Below are 21626 nucleotides of genomic sequence, written 5' to 3'. Positions count from 1 at the left end.
TCAAAGTTTTGGAAAAATCACTTGATAACAGCAATGAATCCACAGGATCTACTCTCATGAGCTGTCTACCCACTGAGATGCACCGTACAACATACAATCAATTTCAATTTATAGCAGTAGCAACAATTGGGAGATAAAGCAGGCAACTCACTGAGAACTCAAGGATTGTTTATTACAATTCCATTATACCACAAGCCAAACCTGGGAAGAGCTGAATTACAACAGAGCCGACCCCACCCCAGAAGGTTCCTCTCTCCCAGAAAGATGTGCTTACCTCTGGGACGTTTTCTTATATTTCCTCCTGTAGGAAAAGAAGCATAAACACATGTCAGACAGATCCTTTGGCAGACAGTGAAGGAAGGGATTACTTTATCAGGGGCAGGAATGTGTGTCAACGATTCTAGGGTTTCCTTCTGTGTTGTGGTTTTACAGTTCAGCTTCTAGTCGGTGACTGTTATCATATTTTGGACAGGCAGAAACACACGTAGCCTTCACAGTAAAAAAGGGAGCTTTCCAGGAGTTCAAGGGTTCTCCTGCCGTGTACTTTCCTTCTTCCTTTGGAAGACAGTGTGAGATCCTGACCAAGGTCAAGCTTAAAGATAACAAGTTCCAGGCTCAAGCCTTGGTCTTTACATTTACCAGATCCATCCGGTTGGAACAGAGGGGCTTACAATAGGTCTTTTGTGTGGTACACTTAATGGCCAATGGTTATTAGTTATTTGTATTTTTTCAATTGTTAACATCTCCATCATCAAGCAGCAAGAGTCCTTCAGTGGGATAGTGTGTGTGTGTGTGTGTGTGTGTGTGTGTGTGTGTGTGTGTGTAGGTGTGCATGGTGGGAATCACACATGACCTCAAACACAGTAAGTGTATGTAGACTGCTGAAGTTCACCATAAGACTAAGAGCCTTATATGGTCCTTTTTGAAGTGTAAATATGTTGCACAGCTAAACCATCAAGTCAGAAATAGATTTTCCAAGAAGGATGAAATGAGAAACTAGACAGTGAGAAAGTCTAGGAGCAGAGGATAGAAGCAGTGACTGTCATACTTAAAGTTTGGTTTTCCATACTAAAAGGTCTTTCCTGGGAAACACAAGAGGCCAAGGTACAGCATATCTTTGCTACTTCCTTGACAGTTAGCCTTGGACAAATCTCCTGTCCCTTTGGATTCCTGATTCATCAAATAGAGATGTGACACCTGTCTTGGCTATTTTACCAAATCATAGAGGAAAATGGCCTTAAAATATGCTAACCCAATGTTTCAATGTAATTTATGATTATGTCAGTTTTGTATCAGTCCCTGAGAACCTCAACAGAGTGAACAGATTCTTCAGTCCAGAGAACTAGAAGAAAAGAAACCCTAGGAAAGGAAGATCTGACTCCTTAAGGCATCTCCAAGCTTTCCTTTCTTGCCTTATCTATTTTGGCACTTCCCCAAATCAAGGCAAATCCCACACAAATAATGACATGGTATTTGAAAATCAGCATTTAAAGCCCAAGAAACCATTTAAGTCCATGGAGAAAGTAAGGAAAGGCTGAAAGTGTCACCCAAAGGCAAATAATAATAAGATGGGCACCCATGGTCTTTCTTAGAATCCTAACTAATCTTCAGGGACTAACATCAGCAGAGGTATGTCAGGAGATATGAGTGAGGAAGCCTGTGCTGCTGGCTTTCACAGTACCTTGTGGTTTTCTGGAGTTATACAAATACACTGTTGGGAGGGGTGAGAGAGCCGACAGAGAATGGAAAGAAGAGCTTTGCTTTCAGCACCCACTCATAACTGCTTACATCTTGCTAACTTATGTCTCCCGTTCCTTTCGGAGAGAATTTACTCTAGAAAGAAAATAAGGCATGCATCTAAAGTGGTATTTTATAATAGCAATTGTAAGACATTGTTTAAGGGGTTTAACTCTAATTTAATAACCTCACTGGCAAGGAGGCCTTGAATTCAGCTCTGTTGTAAATCACATTTTAGTATCCATGTAAATGAAAAGGGCAAAATCATTTCAGCTGGAAATCAAATACTTAACTCACCAGGAACAGGCTCTTGCCATGTACTGAGTATTCCAAGTACTTGGTTTCCTCTGCTACTGCTTTTAAGCTTGTGAGATTAGAAACCTTGTCACATGGACCTCTGCATCTATCCCAAAGGTTTGCACATCAACTGACACAGAGTCGGCAGATTACAAATAGCCAGTGGCCAAGCAAAGGGAGTCTTTGCAGCCGTCATCCACACATGTCCAAATGTGGCTTCTGCATTTGTTAGACCCAGGGAAAGGAAGACTCAGTACTATCCCATTCCTGATACATTTCAATTCCAGAAAACTGGTTTTGGCAGTAAGGTTTTCCTTTATTGTCTTGTCAGTTTAGACACTTTCCCAAATCAAGGTGAATCCTGTACAAATAACGTCATGGTGTTTGAAAGGAAGCATTTAACACACAAGAAAACTCTCAAGTCCGTGACAAACACTCCAGGTCCAATACTCAGGTACTGACAGCACAGCAGGTACCCAGACACTGAGTCCTGCACATCCTTCTTTGTGTCTCAGTTGGTATATCACCTCCTCATAGGGCCTCCCAAGCTTGAAAAGTCTTCAGCTGTGTTTCATGGTGGTCCATGCTCCTAATACAGTTTCTTAAGACTCCAACTGGTCCTGATGTACTACACTGATGGCAAGAATCTCTTCACTGCCTGCCAGCATCCTTCCAGCATCCTTCCCGTGCCTAGCATGGCAGCTGTCCACAATGTTTTAGTAAAATGAATGCACTTAGCAAGAAATAAAAAATGCTTTAACATTACTCTTTTTATTTAGTGAGGAATTTACTAGGAAAGTAAAGACAGCTGTTATAGTCTTGGTTTCCTACATAAAGGTTCTGGGGAGCTATCTCACCATTGGGGACCCCCATTTTTCCATTCCATTCCTTGAACTGCAAGTAACTTATTCAGATAACCTACAAAGCCTAGAGAGGTTGAACCTACTACAGACTTCTCTGAAGTGAGGCTCAAAAGAATTAAGCAACTAGTTAAGTAATTAAGTTACTAAACGATCAGGTTAAATCACTAGTTCTAAGAATATACAGACTTAAAGAAGTTGAAACAGAAAATAAAATTCTGAAGCTCTTAAGGAGTGTTGAGAATTACACAAACGGTGAAAAGATTCCAGCAGGAAGTCTAGATGCTAGCAGAAAACAAGCAGAAAACAAGCCCAAAGGCAGTAAAACACTCCATTCAAATGCAGGAAATGAGCTGGAAAAAATAACCCAGGTTATTCCAGGCCTTTTGTGTCTGAAAAACTTTAGCAGGCTTCATCCCTGACTCACTGCTTGTAAGAATGCTATTGTTTTGGTTTACTGAGTTTACTTTAAACACATGAGTTGTGGAAAGTTGAAGCAATACAGCAGACTCTTATAATACATGTAGCTAGATTGAGCTGATGTAGAAGGGAGATGGGCTGAAGCCCCTTGCTCTGGCATCTAACTAAACTGACAGCAGGGTGGGAGATGTGGAGCCTAACAGGCTGCAGGCCATCTTTATGAGCCCAGGCTGGGAAACAAAGATCTGCCCCCCGGAATAGGCTCCACTGTTCACACCTCCCAACACACACAAACACACACACATTTGGCAGAGTCATACACACATGAATGCCTGCACACAAGCTAGCGTTCGTGGTTTGCATGCTGTCTTCTGTTAAAGGCCATTAGGAATAGTGCTTGTGAACACTTCTCTATGCTCAAATGCATTCTTGAGCCCGATGTGTTCAACAGTTTATATCATTTCCAAACTACTAGTTTCTTTCACCTCTGAAAAATCTAGGTAGTATTAATAATATTCATTTTGTTTTGGGGCAGAAAGTTCAATGTAACAGGTTCCACTAAGCAGGTGGCACAGAACTGTGCATCCAGAAAATGCTCAAGAAAGGGTCAGCTGCTACAATAATGGCAGTAATGTTGCAAAAACAATAGCAGAATTCTGATGCAATGTGATTTGGAATTTTGTCCTGGGGGAGAATGGCTCAGTGATTAAAAATTTCAAGAAAACATTAAAAATTATTTTTTTGGAATAGAAAGAATGAATATGTAGTTCTCATCTTGGAATAATAGGCCCACAAAGAAAGCAGGTAACCTCAGTCCCGCTTGGAACTAAAAGCCTGCTTTGCTTTCCTCCATGCTGAGAGGACTCTACACACTGCACACAGCTCTGGCAATGTGCTGGCTAGTCCAGCAGGCTGTGCACCTCCCTATGATATCAAAGTCAGGCCACTTCTCAGAGATAGGAAAATCAATCAAACAAACAAACAAACAGCCCAACACTAGAAATTTCTAATACAAAAGAGTTTTAGCAAGCATTCATATCATCAACAAACAATTCCCTAGACACTGATCTTAGCATCTTTGCCACATAGCAACCTTAAGTGTTCTTAGGAAGCTGGCATGCAATGAAGTTGCCATGTATTACAAGAATGCCCAACTAATAAACACTCCTTTACTTCTTATACAAACTGAAAGACCACTGATCTTCACCAAAATTCTGTTTTCTTAAGTCATATTTCAATGAAACTGTGGCTTGTATTATCAAAAGGTGTGTGTGTGTGTGTGTGTGTGTGTGAGTGTGTGTGTGTTGTACATAAATGCCAGTGTACAAAACAGCAGAACTGAGCCCCAAAACTTCGTCTTGAAGGCATCAGTCCTTCTGCATTTAGTGAAATGAAAGTGGATCTTGAGACTAGAGCATCATCAAAGGAAGAACACTGATCTTAGCCATTGTGCAGGCTCCCCAGAGCGCTTCATGGCTATGTCATATAACAAGGTCTTCTAGACCCTGGGCTTCATTTTTCCTCTCTTGGCCACAGTCAAGGAAGTAGATAATGAAAGTGAGTAAGCCTAAGGTGTGCTTCTGGTCTTAGTACATTCCCAGGAGCCCAGTAGAGACAAACATCCAATCAGCAAGAAACAAGAGCTGTGTCAAGGAGCCAAGGAGCTCTCAAATGACTGTTTGCTTGCATTTTGACGGCTGGGAGCTCCAAAGCCATAGGCATGGCTTTAATCAAAAGTAAGTATCGAGTATGCCAAAGTCAGGAATAAGATTCAAGAATGTTTTTCTAATTTCCTGGATAAGTGAGAATGATTGGTCACTGATACTAAATTTTGGAATGCCTGGTAGAACCTTTCACTCTTCTAGTGTGTGTATCTGAGCAGAAGCTATATGGGCACCTCAATAACAAGGTTTATAATAAGCTTAATATTCCAACAAACTGACTGTGACTAGCTGAAGCTATAATAAGCTTAATATTCCAACAAGCTGACTGTGTCCACTTTAGGTTGACAGGAAGGTATCACCCATTTGGGTACAGTAATGTTAGGGAACGAGAAAAATGAATACATAGCCATACAGCTGTGTTTCCTGGGCAAGTGACTCCTAATGGGAAAGTTCATGTCTTCATTTTTCTCTATGGAGACCACAGCACTGTGCGCAGATAGATAGGAAAATCTAACTTCTCAACCCTTGGAGAGTCAGACTTGGAGAAAAACAAAGTACTTTATAACTGACTACATGTTCTCACAAGGCTGGATCATGTGTGTCACTGTGGGAAAGTGAACTGAGACAGAACGCTACAAATGGCTGTGAAATGACCCAGGATCAGACGGTCATCTGATCCTCTGGTTTGTTTTGCATTGGAATGCCTGATCCAGACTGAAATGAAATGGATATGACCAGACATTTCTACTGATTTCTTAAACCACTTGTATGAACACTCTGGGGTTCTGATAATGGAGAACCTTTGTGTATTTTTCTCTTTCTCTTTCCTTTCAACAATTCATTTTTATAATGCATTCATTAAAACCTGGGTTTTTTACAACTGCATATACTGATTGTCTTCTGGCCTTTCCACATTTTGAATAACAAGATGCCAGGGAAAACACATGAGGATAACAAAGTAAATTCTCACATTTCCACTAAGTACCCAGAGGTGAGAGGGAAGACAGCAAAGAGACTCTTCTTTTACTGGTACAAATGTCTCTTTTTAATTCTTATTGCCTTTATTTATATATTCATATGTGTACGGGGAAATACACACTATGTAACAGTGAATGTGAACAATTCTAGTTCCTGGAGACCCAATACCCTCTTCTGGCCTCTATACCAGGCATGGCATACATGAAGTGTACACATGAGGCTCCTCACTAGAGGAAACCTGATAAAAATTAGTTCTCTTCTCCTACCACATAGGTCTCAGAGATCAAACTCGGATCATCATGCTTGGCAGCTAGTACCTTTTCCTACTGAGCCATTTCTCCAGCCCCTACTCAAATATTTCTTAGCTGATGTGCTACAAAATAAAATTGCGTGTGCCCAAAGATCCAAGCCAGAACAAACGATAAATAGTGAAATGATATAGATTCACTTTAACCCAATTGTTACTGAAAAATCTTGGTCTTTGTTATTATTTTCTAAGAGATATTTTCTAGTGATTTTTTTTATAGAAGAAAAATTATTCTTAGAACTCATGCCCTCTACTATAGCTCAATTAAAAAAAGAAAAAGATGCTCTATTCAGGACAAATCTCTCTCTCTGTCTGTCTCTCTCTCTCTCTCTCTCTCTCTCTCTCTCTCTCTCTCATAACACTATTAGTCAAAATAGAAGAAATTCAATTGAAGAAAGCCTTTTTCTTTGTGGCTTGAGGTTGGGATGGTCGAAGAGATGAATAGAAGGCTTATCTTAAATGGGACTGTAAATAATAAAATCCATTAGTTTCTATTGATGCTGGGAGCAGGTGCTCTGGTTAATACTGGCCATATAATTAATAACAAATAACCTTTAAGGAGAAACTAATATATTCCAAATTAAATAGCCACCCAAGAAGTCTATGTGTGACAACCGATTTACACAGTGACTCCACTATGGCCTTATTTCATCTCCTCCACCTCACAGAAGCTGAAATCACTACTGTTCAACCCCAACAGAACCTCATCTGTCCTTAGACAGCTGGCCAGACACAGAAATCCAACTCTATTATTCATGCCTGCTTCTCTCCTAATCCAGGGTCAAAAACTCTAGCTCTTGGATTATGAGGAGTCCCCAGATGAGACCTCATCTCATAGAGAGCCGAGATCTTCCCTTGTTTGGGAGCAAGGCTTTTCAAACAGAGCAAGTTAAAAATTAGAGCTAAAATCCCATTGGATAAATCTGGGCAGAGAGCTAATGAGTGGTACCAAGGATGAGAATGGAAGGGATTTTAAATGAGGGAATCAAAAGTAAATGTCGCACTTGTAGAAATCTGGTAGTATGCTTTTCATAAATGATCCATATCTTTATCATATATTTACAACCACGTGCTGTGTAGTCTGTGCAGCAGAGTCACAAGAAAGGAAATGGAGATATTTCTGTGACCTCTTCCCTGAGAGTCTGGCTCCTAATTAAATAACCATCAGTGGGAAAGGCTGAAAAATCTGTTTAATGTCTCTCAGGGCATAGACAAAGTCTAGGTCAATCCAAGGATTAAGACTAAGTCTCTGTCTTCATTGATGTACCAATATGAGAGAAGGGGTGGTTTTATTGAATCATCAGGAGCTTGTGCTTCCAACTTTTACTTCATTTTTCTCTCAAGTAAATTTTGTCACAATAAAGGCTGTATATTCTGACTTTAGTCACAGACTAATTTCCCTAAGACTTTCTTGCCCACCCACTGGTACACCTGTCTCCCTACTCTTCCTCACAATCTTTATTAGAACCTGCTCTTGGTTCCTATCTACTTCTGAGTAAATCCCAGTCAATTCCATAGATTCTTGGAAGCAGAGGGCCTTCCAAATTCTTCTGACATATTTGCATCACTCTGGAAACAATTCTGTAAATTTCAGTTTTAAAAAGGGCAAGATGATGGTTGGGCTGGAGAGATGGCTCAGCGGTTTAGAGCACTGACTGCTCTTCCAGAGGTCCAGCGTTCAATTCCCAGCAACAACATGGTGTCTCACAACCATCTGTAATGGGCATCCAATGCCCTCTTCTAGTATGTCTGACAGTGCATCCACATACATGAAATTAATAAGTAAATCTTTTTAAAACTGGCAAGATGAAGTGGTGAAGTCTAAAACATGGGGAACAAGCAGATGGAATCCTTGGACCCATCCCAGGTCTTCTACCAAGTAAAATCAGGAACGCCTTGGGACCAAGCATCTTTGGTTCTGACTTCACTGAAACCACGCCAAGTGGTAGTTTAAAAGTTCTGTTACTTTTGGAAACGGCTCATTTCATACAGTGGTTTAACAGATGGGTTGATAGGCCTAAACAATTCATTATTATGATAACCAATATCTGATAAATGCTTCTTGCATTTCAAACTGAGTATCCAAGACCCTAATAAGGAAGGTGTACCTAATCCTTTATAGTTAGCAGTCAGAGTCTATAGCAACAATCATTCAGGACTGTACACACTACTGAATAAAAGTGATTTCATTAAGCTTAAGCTGAAAGCATTACAGAAGCCTTCAGAGTCATCCTCATGGCAGAGTCAGAGATGGAATGAGATGCATGACATCATTCAGACCTTTAGAGACAGATGTAGGGGTATTGCTCATAGATCATTTCTCGCGTAAAAGTGCTGAATTACTGAATCATAACTCAGGATGAATCCATATTTGGTGTGGGAAAGCTGGTCAGATTCAAATGTGAAATCAGTCAGGCAAAAGTCATCATTTCTGAGAATATTAAGTACATAGAAAATTGAGAATGGAAGATTAGACTGACAATTACAAGCTACCTACATTAGCAGAATCCACTCAGAAAATACATTTTAAACTGCTCTTAAAAGTATAAAGCATGAAAAAATGATTGTAGAAACTCACAGTCAAGTTTTGGTTGTTTCTTCACATAAACAAACAAAAAACAGCAACCAAAGTGTCAGAAAAGTAGAGAACAAAGATGTTGGGATATTAATCTGAATTTGAACTTTTCTAAATTTCTAAATTCTAAATTTCAAAGATTAATCTTTTATAGCTGTATTAGCTAGGCATGTCTTCAGGATGTAGAAAGTGTCCTGATTATTTAAGAGTTTGGGTTGTTTGGAATCTGGATAAATTAGATTACCCAGAGTCCAGTGGACTTATAAACTACTAGCTTCTTCACAATGCTGGGCTCTGGGTTTCAGGCCTCAGATGCTTAGGTCTTGTCCTATACTTCTCAGAATGTCCCTGATAAGAGTCTCATCCTTTCACTTCCTAGGGAAAGGTACCTCTGTGCCTTTAAAATACTAGAAAGGACCCTGCCTTCCTCCAGGATTCTGTCTCCATTCCAAAGATGTGTTTGAATAGGCATTACAGCAAGTAATCAATACAAGAGTTTCAAACAAGGCTATGTGTTGTGGTTATTGCCTGTCTTTTCACACCATTTTGAACAGGAAAATGCCAATGAGAAATTATACACAATCTCTGACTTGCTGTTTCCTATGTCAGACTAGCTAAGCCATTGATTTTCAGTGTATTCACTCTTGTGATAACTGCAGAAATGTTTTCCAAGCATCAGTTAGACCCACAAAGCTTTTCTTCTCACCTTGTTGGGTTGTGCACTATATAATCAATCCAGCCCTTTCTTTTAATCTATAGACCCACTTATTATCTCTTCATGCTCCCACTAGAGTTCCCCCAGTGATGACCTCGAATTGCCTCATATTCAGTATGTCCAAAAGTGACCTCATCACGTGGGCTCCCTGTTCAACCTGCTCCTACGTACAACTAACCCTGCAAACTTGAGCAGGTTCCCAGAGATTCTTTAGTTAAAAACACCTGTGGATCAACATAAACTCTTGGCTTTGTTCTTACCTATATCCAAGTCCTGTGGGTCAGAATGCCCCCAAAGTCCTGAAATCGATGTGTACAGACAAGAGGTTCTTCTGCTACTGCTGAAGATGATGCTGAATCTGGCCCTTCTGGTGTGTAGCATCCCCAGTCTTCTAGGGCTCCGTGTAGCACCTTGTCTCCTATTGCCTTTTCTCAGAAGTTGCAGTTTATGAGAAACTGGGTTTGAATTCTTTCACACACTCTTTCCTGGCACTTTTACCCAACATACTTCTTTGTACTTCAGATTAAATTTTAGCTGTTCATCGAAGCCTTCTCCAAGTCTTGGGCCTGGTTTGGGTCGTCTTAACTATTTTCATAGTAGCCCTTCTTTCTTTGTGACACTCATCAGTGTAAACAGCAATTTCAGGAAATCTTGCTAACATTTCTCTCTACCTTTACACTCGACACCCACTCAGGGAGAAAGCCTTTGTCTCATTTCCTAGCGGATCAGTATCGCCAGGCACACAGTCAGGCACACAGCCAGGCACACAGTCAGGCACACAGCCACACACTCAGTGATGGGGAAATGTTGTCTAAGGAAACAAGTGACTGCTGAGTTCTCTGCAAATAGATGAATGAAAGCCATTATCTACGACTTTCAGCTTCATGCCTAGGTTGAAGTGCTCTCAAGCTTGTCATAATTTCACTATGTAGAACAACTTCACGTCGTGTTCATTAAGGTTCATTAGTGTTGTTTAATAACAGTTGTCAAGAAGACTTTAAATAAAAAAAAACACTCTCCAATAAAAGCCTGAAAAATGTTAATTCCTTACATAGATTTACCATTCTTTCTCCACAAGTAGTGTTGGTTGCTGCAGAATTCATCTTTCATTTCAAATGTTATATTGGTGACCACCTTCAAAGTTGTCACAGACTTTTATATGCCTCAGATTAATCAATAATCTTAGTTCTCAAAAGGCCACAATGGAGGACTTAGATTAGATGCCTTCTCCTTCCATATAGAGAAACCAAGGGAAACATTTCTTTTCTACAACACACACACACACACACACACACACACACACACAAAATTACAAAATATCAAGACAGCAAACTAGAACTAGAATACAGAAGCCTCTCTACTTAGAGCTGTTTCCCAACAGAAAGAGTCATGTGCAAGTCTTGGTCAAAATACTATGCACACAGCTGCCAAGTATTGGGCTATAATTAGCTAATAAGTCAGCACAAACAACTTATGATAAGAACCAATGATGCACTACTAAATGGCATTAGTATTCAAGTGAAGAAAATGCACTCTAAACGTGAGGCTCCAGCCTCATACTTGATACCACTTTCTCCTCTGATATACAGGAAGACTTCTTTTCTAAGCTCTTGCTCTATTAGCAAGAGTAGAGCTGTACTGAACCTGGCTTTAGTATCAATAGCATTTACTTTCCATATAGCTATTGCCTTCTCTTTTAGTGTTGTTGTTTTCAACATTTCGTATATATAAGCACTTCCTGGGACTTAGACGAGGTATCTCAAACCTACTATCCCAGCACTTTAAAAGCTGAAACAGACAGATCAGGAGTTCAAAGCTAGTTCCAGTCCCATATCAAGTTCCAGACCAGCCTAAGCTATTTGGAACCTTTAAGTTTTTAAGTCCTTTCTGATCACACTAGGGCAAGGCTTTCCTTCTGATATCCTCATGTCACCTTCATAAACTGGTGCAGAGGACACACTCAGTAAAAATTGTGCTGATCAGGTAGATACCTGACATTTTCAGTTAAGTAGGATATTTGGGAGACCCATTCATACACTGAAATCGTGGTCTGGAAACAAGAAATTTTTAAATAATTCTAGAATGGTCTCTCTGATGACAGTTAGGTCAGGGTTCTCTTTCCTGGGTCACTTGCTTAAATTATTTTGATTCAGAGCCAAGACTCTCAGAACCACAGCCCTAAGCCACAGTTCCCTCCATACATATTCCATGTTGTGGTCACCAACAGCTACTGGGACTTTTCAGAGGCCACCAGGTCAACATATCCACTCTTGAAGTAAGCATTCTTATCTAAGCGTGCGCCAAAGCACTGGCACGAAATTCCCTAACATACTGAAGCCAGAACAGTCTCAGGAGATAATTTTTATTTCTCTATCTCTGCTCTAAATCTAAGTTCTGTCATTTCTCATCGCCAACATATACCTCAGTGCAGGAATTGATCCCAGCTGCTCTCCTGACATCCAGTCTCATCTTGAAGCTCTGTCCTATACTTCACCCAGAGTTATCAACCTGAAATTCAGGTCTCACTGTGTTACTCTGAAGCTTCAAATACATCAACACTTCCTTATAACAAGAAGATAGAATGTAAGCCCCTTTCAACAAACAAACAAACAAAAAGGATTTCTTTATATGGTACAAAAGTGGCAAGAATACAACTTCTTATTAAGTTGTGCAACATGCTTACATAGCCACTTCTTTAAACTATAATTATATTTAATAAAACACAATATCTTAATTCCATATTGCTTCCCACTCCATGTCTTTTTCTCCAGCATCATCTCTCACTCCTTGTGTGTCCAATAAGCATTCTGTTCTTGAATTCTCTCTGTCCCTCACCATGCCATGGCCACTAGTAGATGCAACCCACCTTTTAAAGGAAATAATAAGGCTTTTATTTATCAATATGTAGAAGAAGTTAACTATCTTTTCTTCTACAGTGACCTAGGAGTTTTCTGTCCAACGGCTCCATGTTAGTGACATCAAGGAGACACAGCAGTGGGCAGTCATTTGAGAATCATCAGTAGAAGATAACCGAAAAGAATCTCACTAGGTTTCACACTACATCTCTAATATATTTGCTTTGCCCATGGACACAATTTTAAAACTCAGGTCAATCCTATTGCAGGCTGACTCAATGGCTTCCCCTTTGCCCCACATTTTGCAAAAAGTTTTCCCTGAATCATTGTCAAAAGGCTGACATTCATGAAAGGAGCTTTCCTTGTGTTTTTAAAGACCTCACAAATCTTAAAGCTCTTACCTGGCCTTCAGAGCAGAGGTCCCTCTCCCCTGCATCCCCCTCTGGTTACATTTATCCCTCTGGGTATTGGTACCAGTCTCTCAATGACTTGTTAAGGTCAGATAGGACTCTTATCCAGTTTTGCATATCAAAGGATGGCAATAGGCCTGGCACATAACAGATACTTAGTAAACATTAGCTTGGCAGCTTCATGTTACCTAAACACTAATTACACTGTTTAAAATTCAGATGAGCATAAAGAAAATGTGCTTTGGCCAATCTAAAAATGCAAATATCTAGTTATCTCTGCCCAGGGCTTACTCTTCTTTTACCAAGTATCTGTGAGGTATCAGCAAAATTCTTCCTTAGATTTTTTTAGACTTTTTAGACTTTTTTAGAAAAAGCAACATCAAAACAACCTAAGCAAAACAGAAACTAACTGTTCCATGCAGCTGGGTAAGCCAACAGCAGCTGACAAACAGCTACAGCTACGGCAACAGATCCAGGGGTCCCCACCCTACCTTTCCATTTCTGTTTCTCCCTGAAGATTAGCTTATTGTTTTCTAGCATAAGAAAATTCTTCTCGCTAAGATAACAGGAAATGAATCATAGCGTCACCAGGAAAGTCCAGAAGAAGACAGTTATCAATCTCCCAGGGCCAATACAGAATGTCAACTAGGGACTCTGTGTCCCTGTTGAGATCCATGCTTATTGAGACCCACTGACCCTAGGGACATAGGATCCTAGGATTTACAACTCATACTACAGGAGCCTGACCCTCTTATGGAGTTCAGGAGGCAGAGTGAGAAACAATTCCTCTTACTATAGAAAGACAATGGAACACTGTGCTGGAAAGACAAAAGCATATTTTCCCTAGTCTACTAACATAGGAGCCATTTACCTGCATATATATATATATATATATATATATGTGTGTGTGTGTGTGTGTGTGTGTGTGTATCCATATATATTATATATACATATATATTACTTTAATATATACATATATTATTTTAAGTAATGCAAGAAATATAAAATATTGCATAACCATAAAATTTATAATACTGCTTCATAGTTGGGCAAGATGAATGAAAGAGAGGTTAAAATATTGTAATTATGACAGCAAGTGCCAAGGAATAAGTGAAATGTGTCCTGTTACACTCAATTAAAACAAAGTGAAGCACGGGGACACCTTCTTGTCATTGTGTGGCAATTTGGCAGAAGAAAAGCTCTTGGTCAGAACCCAAGCCACCAGCCATGACTCACTTGCTCAAAGTTAAGCAGCCACAAGGTCTCACATCATCACCGCATAAAGATATCCTACCCTTCCCAACCACAGAGCCTTTATCAACAAGGGGACTTGGAGTGGTGCACTAAAATTCCATAGCCACTCGTACAGAGGAAGTAAATGTGCCAACAACTCTTGGTTACAAACAAAGATTATGGAAAAGTGAAACTGAGGCTGCTCTCGAGTGACTAGACAGACACTAACCAGCAGACAGACTGACTTATGAGGGCTCAGGTTGCAGCATTTGTTCCTTCTGGCTTAGAAGACTGTGGATTTCTGTGTAAGAGGTAGTAGGGTTGCACAAGGAGCAAGGGACCTGACTCACTGTAGAGCTCTCTGCATCTGCAGGCATCCCTTCACTGTGGGGACAGAGTCAACCATACCAGTAGATGCTTTAATTTCCATATCCCAGCTAGAGCAAATGCTGTTTAAGACAGTTTCTAATATCCCACGAACTGGCTGTGTATTGACAATATTTTAACATTGGACTAAGAGTTTTTATCTAATTTTATCCTTGAGAAACATGCAAAATAATTATAAGTTTCATAAAAGTTTGAATAATTTACCATATACTAGGATAGGCCAGCCAACCAAAGGGGGCCAAAGGAAAAACCTCCTTTGTAGAACTTATATTCTGGATTGAGAGGTAGGCAATAAACATATCAAATGAATAAACACCGCTGAAACGGAAATGAGGGAGAAATAGCAGAGGCGCTGGAGGAGTTGAAATGGACAGTGGCTCATCCTCTGGACTTCCTGCTTGGTGGCGTCTTTGCAGATGGTAGACTCAACAACCTTTTTGCTGTTGGTACAGACCACTTCCTCAGCAGTGAAGAAGAGGGTGGTATGAGGGGACAGAAAGACAGAACCTCAAAAAAAAAAAAAAAAAAAAAAACCAACCATGGGATTTATCCCTGAATCACAGCTCTGCACATCTTATAACGTCCTGACCCAAGTTTAGACAATGATACTCACTCAACCTGTTCCCAACCAGACTAAAGGAGGCAATGATGAAGACTGGCTCAAGTACGTATTTGCCTTCACTTTGCATGTTAAAAAGTTTGCATTGTAGTCTTCCTGCTTTTCATCATCTATTGATTGAATACGTCTGTATTTATTGGCGGTACAACAAGGACAAGACACACAAATTATCCATCCCAGTGGGTCTTGAACCCCAATGAAGGGGATAAAAATCCCACCCACAAACCAGATAGGGAAGAAAGTATGATGGAGATGAGAGAGTACTAGATAATCCAGAAGCCAGACCAGTCAGACTAAATCTCTGACCACCTGTGTTCTCACTGTAGGAGTGTCATGGTAATAAATCGGTGTGAAAATCTAACTGTGGCCACTGCCTCTTTTTAAAATGTTGGGGGAGAAAAAAGCAGCTTCCTTTCTCTTGTTGACAGTCTGTTGTGTAGGCAAACACACATAAACACACATACATAAACACCACACACACACACACACAAGAGTATCCTAGGACTTTCCATGGTACAGAATGTAAGGTATTATTCTAAATTGTAGAAATATATATGCTTTTGTTGCCAGAGTGTTAGAACTGCTGCTTTATTGAAATAAATAAATAGCTACATAAATAAGTAAATAAATACAGTAGGATGAATGGTAGTAGAATCAGCATGGTGGTAAAAAAAAAATACATTACAGTAATAAATGCCTTTTAAGTCGTAAAGTGGAACTAAAGAGTTCAGAGGGTTGCTATTGAGTAAAAGGGTCTCCCAGGGAAAGGTGGGAAGAGGAATTTAAAAAGGCACACTGGGTGAAGAACCAATTGACACATCCGAAGGCACCCCCGAGGTCTGGAAAGATGTGAAAGACTAGAAGATCCAACTGTGGCTATGTCACACATCACACTGCAACACGTTGAGGAGTGAAAGCTCTCAGATAGGAAACTGAGAAACTACAAGACAGTGTGTTGTAAAGCTAAGTGCTTCTCACACGAGTTCCCACCTGAGCTATGCTGATCTAGCCAAAAGCTGTTTCTAGTCTCGGTAGCTTTGTGGAATGGCTTTAGCTCATGAAACATCTAGAGAAACAGTTCCAGAGATGTGGCCATTGAGTCCCTGTGGTTGGAAAGGCAAGAACGCCAGCCTGACTCTGCTTTCACTGTGCACACACTGTGGACATAACAAACGTTCTGTGTGTGGCGTAGTATGACAAGCTTATCACTCAGGACGTTGAACTTGAGCTTCCAGCAAACACATCTCTGAAAGAGCTTCCACAGAAGCCACAGAAGCTGTCAGAAGAGCCTGCCAGCCAGGGACCAGCTTTCCAAGTAAGTTTACAGTCTCCACTTACATCAGCTACACAAGTCAAAAAAGCAAATTTCTTGACATGGTGTCCTACAAAATCAATGGCAACTGGCTTGCTTCCATTCTAGCTGGAATGCTTTTTATAAAGTATATCCCTGAATAAGGGACCCTTTAAAGAAATGAACACAGCTTTTTAGTCTTCCTTTAGCAACTCTGAATATCCTGCCAGGATGTGGTCTCTCCTAAGATGAAGTCAGATCAGTTCCTTCTTGATTTGTTTTGTTTTGAGTCTCGAATAGTTATGCATGCTTTCAAAAGCAGGGATGGCAGACACACGGCAAGGAGCTATTTTCTCTCACTATCCTTGTAAGTTCAGAAGACCTGCAAAAGGTTTTTAAAACAACAGTAGATGACTGAGGTCGAATATCTGACACGAGAATCACCTATTTGCTGTGAACAGCACCAGTGGGAGCTGTGTAGCACTGGAGGAGGGATCACTGGTTATGAATGTTTAATAAAGGAAAACCTTCTCTGAAGTCACCTCAGTCCTCAGCAATGAAACCAGAAAGAACGCAGTGAAGTGACTCAAGTTCAGAGCTCTCGCTGTATCAGCCCAAGGAGAATTCTGGCCACTGGATTAAGAATAAACACCCTTTGTGCTGTTCCCCGTGTGTATCTGATGTGCTCTTTCTCCAAAACAGCTCACCCTTTCTCTAAGCATAATCTGCCAGGAAGATTCCTAAGCAAACATCCGAACCTGGAAAGGGTTAGGGAGTGGACAGAGTTATCAGCAAACGTGTATGAATCTGAACCGTTACTAGGTCACTGGATGATCCACCAACATGTTTGCAAACAGTTTACAAAGAAAATTTCTAATTAAAAGTCCCCTCGCCAAACTTTTCTCCCTGGGAAAATGGACCGGAAACACCTACTTGTGTCACAAGTGTGTACTCCTGAGGGTATGCCCGGCCCCTTTCTCAAAAGAAACAAGACTTGGAAAGAGCAAAGCATCGGGACAGAAAAGGCTCCCTTTCTGCATTAGAGGACAGGAGAAGCCTTGATTGTAGTTTACAGAGACAGTTGTGGAACTTCTGCAGCTGAGTTCGAAAGGCTTCCAGTGAGGGGTAAGGAACGGTTCTGTGGATGCGCAGTAAAAAAGGGATGAGAGAGGGAAAGGGTGTAAGGGAGTCAGGGAGTAGGGAGGTTTACTTACAGCCCACGGAGCCGAAGCCAGATTTTCTCGATCTGTTCAGGTTGCAGGTGTTTCAGCGAGTTGCTCTCGAATTCTTCAATTTCCTTGGTTGGAGACTCCATAGTTGCAGGTTCTCACTGGGGGTGAGGTGGAGAGAGTTTGTGTCGTCCCTTCCCAGCCTCCTCTCCTGGCTGGGTCCAGCCCAGTGAGTCTTTCAGTCACTTTGTCACTTCCCCTGCAGCGTCCCCAGAGATGGCTCAGAGCCTGCTAGGATCAGAGGGGACTCCGGCCCCAGGTGTGCGCTGGAGGCAGCTGCGGAAACCAGCCATGATGCTTACTACTGCCAGGGACAGGGATAAGAACTGTGTGTCGGTCCGGGACAAAGCACCTCGGGTCTGCTCCTGATCTTTTCCCCTTTAAACAAAGCCACTACCGGCGGCCCCTGGAGGGTTTGGAGGCAAAGGAAGAACTGGGTGGTAAAGAGAGGAGAGAAAGTGAGGAGCTGGGCGAGCCAGAGCAGCAGGATGAGCCGCAGGGTGCTCAGACCCCTGCCCGACTCCGCCCTGCGCCACGCCTGCCCCGCTTTAGTGCCCCTCACTTACCAGCAAGCCCTGCTGACAAGCAAGAACTGACAAGTGAGAAAAGTCTTTTGTCAGCGTGGGGCTAGTGACAGCGCTGGCACCCCGGGTGTGGAGGGAGGGGACAACACTGTCAGCCGGGCAGGAGCTCCACACCTGCCCCCGCAGGCAGCCCTTGGCCACCCAGCCCTATGCCCTGCAATGATGGCTGCCCATACTGCATAAAGAACAGGGCTCCGCGCCCCAAGGAGGGGAAGTCTGGAGCTTCCCAGCACAAAGCCCTGGTGTGTTCTTACTAATAGGATTGATTCATATTCTCATATTCTCTCTCTCTCTCTCTCTCTCTCTCTCTCTCTCTCTCTCTCTCTCTCTCTCTCTCTCCTTCCCCCTAACCTCCCTCTCTCTCAAAACCACAGATATTACAACAAAAGAGTTTCTTCAAATAATGCCACAAGCCTCCTAGGCGGCTCTGCTGGGCGCTGGCTACGCAGCTGTTGACTTTGGCAGTCTGTCAGCTCCACACAGCTGCACCACCCTGCTAGATGGTCCCCTTGGTCATGCACAATGTCAATAACATAATTGCCCAGCAGAAAGAGACCAGGTTGAAAGGAGGAGAACGTCTAGGGCTGGGGACTAACTTAAAGGCAAGAACAACTTTTCATTGGTCAAGTTAATTTCCATTCATGTGATTTGGCAGAGTAATAAAACGAGGGTATATACCTTTTACTTGCTCATCCATTTAGTAATTAGCAATCATTTCCCAGTAACTGGACATACACTCTAGCAAAGATACCTAGATGGATGAGAAAAAAAAAGTCGCCCTTACTCGTCACAGGTTCAAAAGTCATTCTATTCATCCACCCTTAAAGGTGTTCAGAAAGTACATCTCCACCGAATTAAATAAAGCATTGCTACTAGGCAATGATAACATTAAACAGCGGCTATATATTAGTGTGGAGGGCATTTACCTGAATAATACGATTACTTATTCAAATTCACCCAGCTGATAACAGTGACTTAGGAAATGATATGTGAAAAGGGAAAATATTTTGCCAACTTGCTTGGAGGCTAGAAGACAGAAGTGTGGTCTTCAGCTGTGGTATTTCCATTAGCATGCATGTTTGCCTTGAGTGACCAAATGTCGACCAAATTCGGATATGTAATAATCATACGGATAGCAGCAAGCACTGTGCCAAGTACAGGAAACCTCCTCTGGTCGGAACACCGAGCTTACACCGAGTTCTCTGCTCACACAACGATCTGTGGGTCTGATATTATCACCCCTTACAACAAAGAAATGAGAACAGCAGGAAGTTACCTGCTAGAAAGAGAACCAAACTAGAAACAAGCAGACTTGGAGTTGAGCGCCATTATTCCGGCCTCACAGAAGTGTCCCCGTCACAAGATCACATTGTCTGCGTGTTCAAAGTGAAGAGTTTAAGCAAAAGTTTCCTGTATCTCTTCCACCTATATAATTCTTTGAAATCATGTAGAGAGATTTGGGGAAAGAAAGGCAGATACTACTGGATTTGTTTATGTCAAAGAAGCCAATGTTAGAAGGAAAACAAAGACACTCTCATTGAAATCTAGCAGATGAGAGAAAAGATTAAAAAAAAAAAACTTACTAAGAATCTTCTAAATCAAGTATATGTGTCATGTTAGATATTTTTAAACTACCTTTATATTAGAAAGTTGATAAAATACATAAACTTGCCTTATTTTAGACCAATCATAATTTCTGAAACTGGAAGTGTCCTGAAAGATAATTTAATGATTTTTAAAGATTTTTTTTTAAAAAATAGAATATTTCAAATAACATCTATTTTATAAGGGATTCCAATGTATTCTTTAACTTCAAACCACTAAGATGAAGCCACTCTTCTGTCTGAGATCAAAGAGTCCTTACTTTTCAGGGATTTGGTCCACTCTGCTCCTTCACTCTCAGCTCCTGACCTGACATACCACTTTACAGATGTGAGACGTGAAGCCAGAGTCCCATAAAGGAGCTCAGGAACCCTTTCCTCCTCACTTCTCATCAAGAGCTCTCTAACCCACAGTCGGAAATCTGTTCCACTTGACAAGTTCATGTTTTCTGTTGCTCTGTTCTTTTTAGCTGACGCAGTTGCAGAATGCTAGATACCTGCAGCAATGTTGTGAATCACAATTTCTGGTGACATTCTGTTTGCAAGGAAGCAAATAAACAGATGCAGACTGATCCAGAATCAAGCTTTGGAAGCCATACTGCTGTTCCCAACTATAGATTGGAATTTCTGTTGTTAATTACTAAGTCAGTTTTTGGTTTTTTTAGCTTGAATTCTAGAAAAGTCTCATGTGGGCAAATATTTAAAAATACACATACTCGGGTATCCATGTACAAATATATGTGAATGTACATCACATATGTGCAGACCTATCCATATATGTGCAGACAGTCAACAATTTAAGGCACTTTCCCCAGGATTTAAGCAGTAACACAGCCTAAATACTTGCAAGCATTCGCCATAACAGCACACATACCATAAAACATTAGAAAGCTACCAAACTTTTTTGTTTCAGAGTTCAAAGAGAAATTCGATGAATATGAGTCAGGTGAGAAACCAAGCTTTTGTAGGCATATGAAAATGACCTCTCAGATCCCTTTCCTCTCTGAGGTTTGACAATCACAAACCTATCAGCTATTGGGAACTATCATTTGCCAAGTAGCTCACTAGGCTAATACCAGGTTTGTTCATATCCTCATTAAAACATACTTCTACATAAAATTAAAACTACATTGAGATTCTGTCTCACCACTGATGAAATGGCAGTCATTAAGAAAATAAATAAAAACCAAGGATATCAAGGAAGGAGAGAAAAAGGCATAGACAGCCTTTATGAAAGTCAGTAGGGAGGTCCCTCAAAGGAAGTGCTACAAGGCTCAGCTGCCTGGAGTCAATGTGTCGCATAGATATTTGTAAATCTTTCTACTGCAGTACTATCTGTAGTGATAATTTTGGCATTTTGTTTTCTTTTTAAAAACACACAGAAATAATATAAAAATATGTTTTTGTTTTAATCCCAGATATGGGGATATGAGGCTGCTTCAGATTGCCCACAGCAGCCGACTATGATTTGCCTCGTGCTCTAGCAGAGGTGTGGTTTTGCCAGCTGCAGATAGCAGATAGTTTCTGTGATTGTGTGACATTTGGAATTCTGGATAATTTTCAGAGGGTATATAAATGCTAAGGCCCTGAGGGACAGTGTGGGCTGTCAGTTGTTGGTTGGTTGTCTATGGTCTGAGTTTGTTAAGTAGTGATGTGCAAAGACGAAACCACAAAAGAAGAAGTTAGATATAAAGGTGAAAATCGAAAATTGCCCCAAGGAACTTATTGCCCCTAATCAGTAGGAAGCAGTCTAATGATAATGTTGCCCTCTTTCCCCTCTGTCCTTTTTTCTGTCCTATCAAGTTTTAGGGAGTTGGAAAAATGAAAGAAAGGAGATGGAAAAGAGTAGAAGAAAGAAGAACCC

The 21626-nt window shown here is 41.0% G+C and overlaps 1 protein-coding gene across 7 annotated transcripts in view; it reads right to left on the bottom strand.

Annotated features, from left to right (window-relative positions):
- Positions 1–21626, bottom strand: part of Pde1c (phosphodiesterase 1C) — a 500617-nt gene that overhangs the window by 222120 nt on the left and 256871 nt on the right. Inside the window, exons 1-2 of one of the 7 annotated variants that reach the window (XM_076913299.1) lie at positions 17563–17988; positions 275–301 (exon numbers count right to left, since the gene is read on the bottom strand). The exons of the other annotated variants lie outside the window; for them this stretch is intronic. Coding sequence (XP_076769414.1) covers positions 275–301; positions 17563–17663 — 128 coding nt within the window. The 5' untranslated portion in view covers positions 17664–17988. Of the gene's footprint in view, positions 1–274; positions 302–17562; positions 17989–21626 lie in introns of those variants that run through there. 7 annotated transcript variants of the gene reach the window in all.

This window comes from Arvicanthis niloticus, chromosome 15 (assembly GCF_011762505.2).
Source record: "Arvicanthis niloticus isolate mArvNil1 chromosome 15, mArvNil1.pat.X, whole genome shotgun sequence".
NCBI lineage: Eukaryota > Metazoa > Chordata > Mammalia > Rodentia > Muridae > Arvicanthis > Arvicanthis niloticus.
This window is presented reverse-complemented; position numbering and strand designations above follow the sequence as displayed.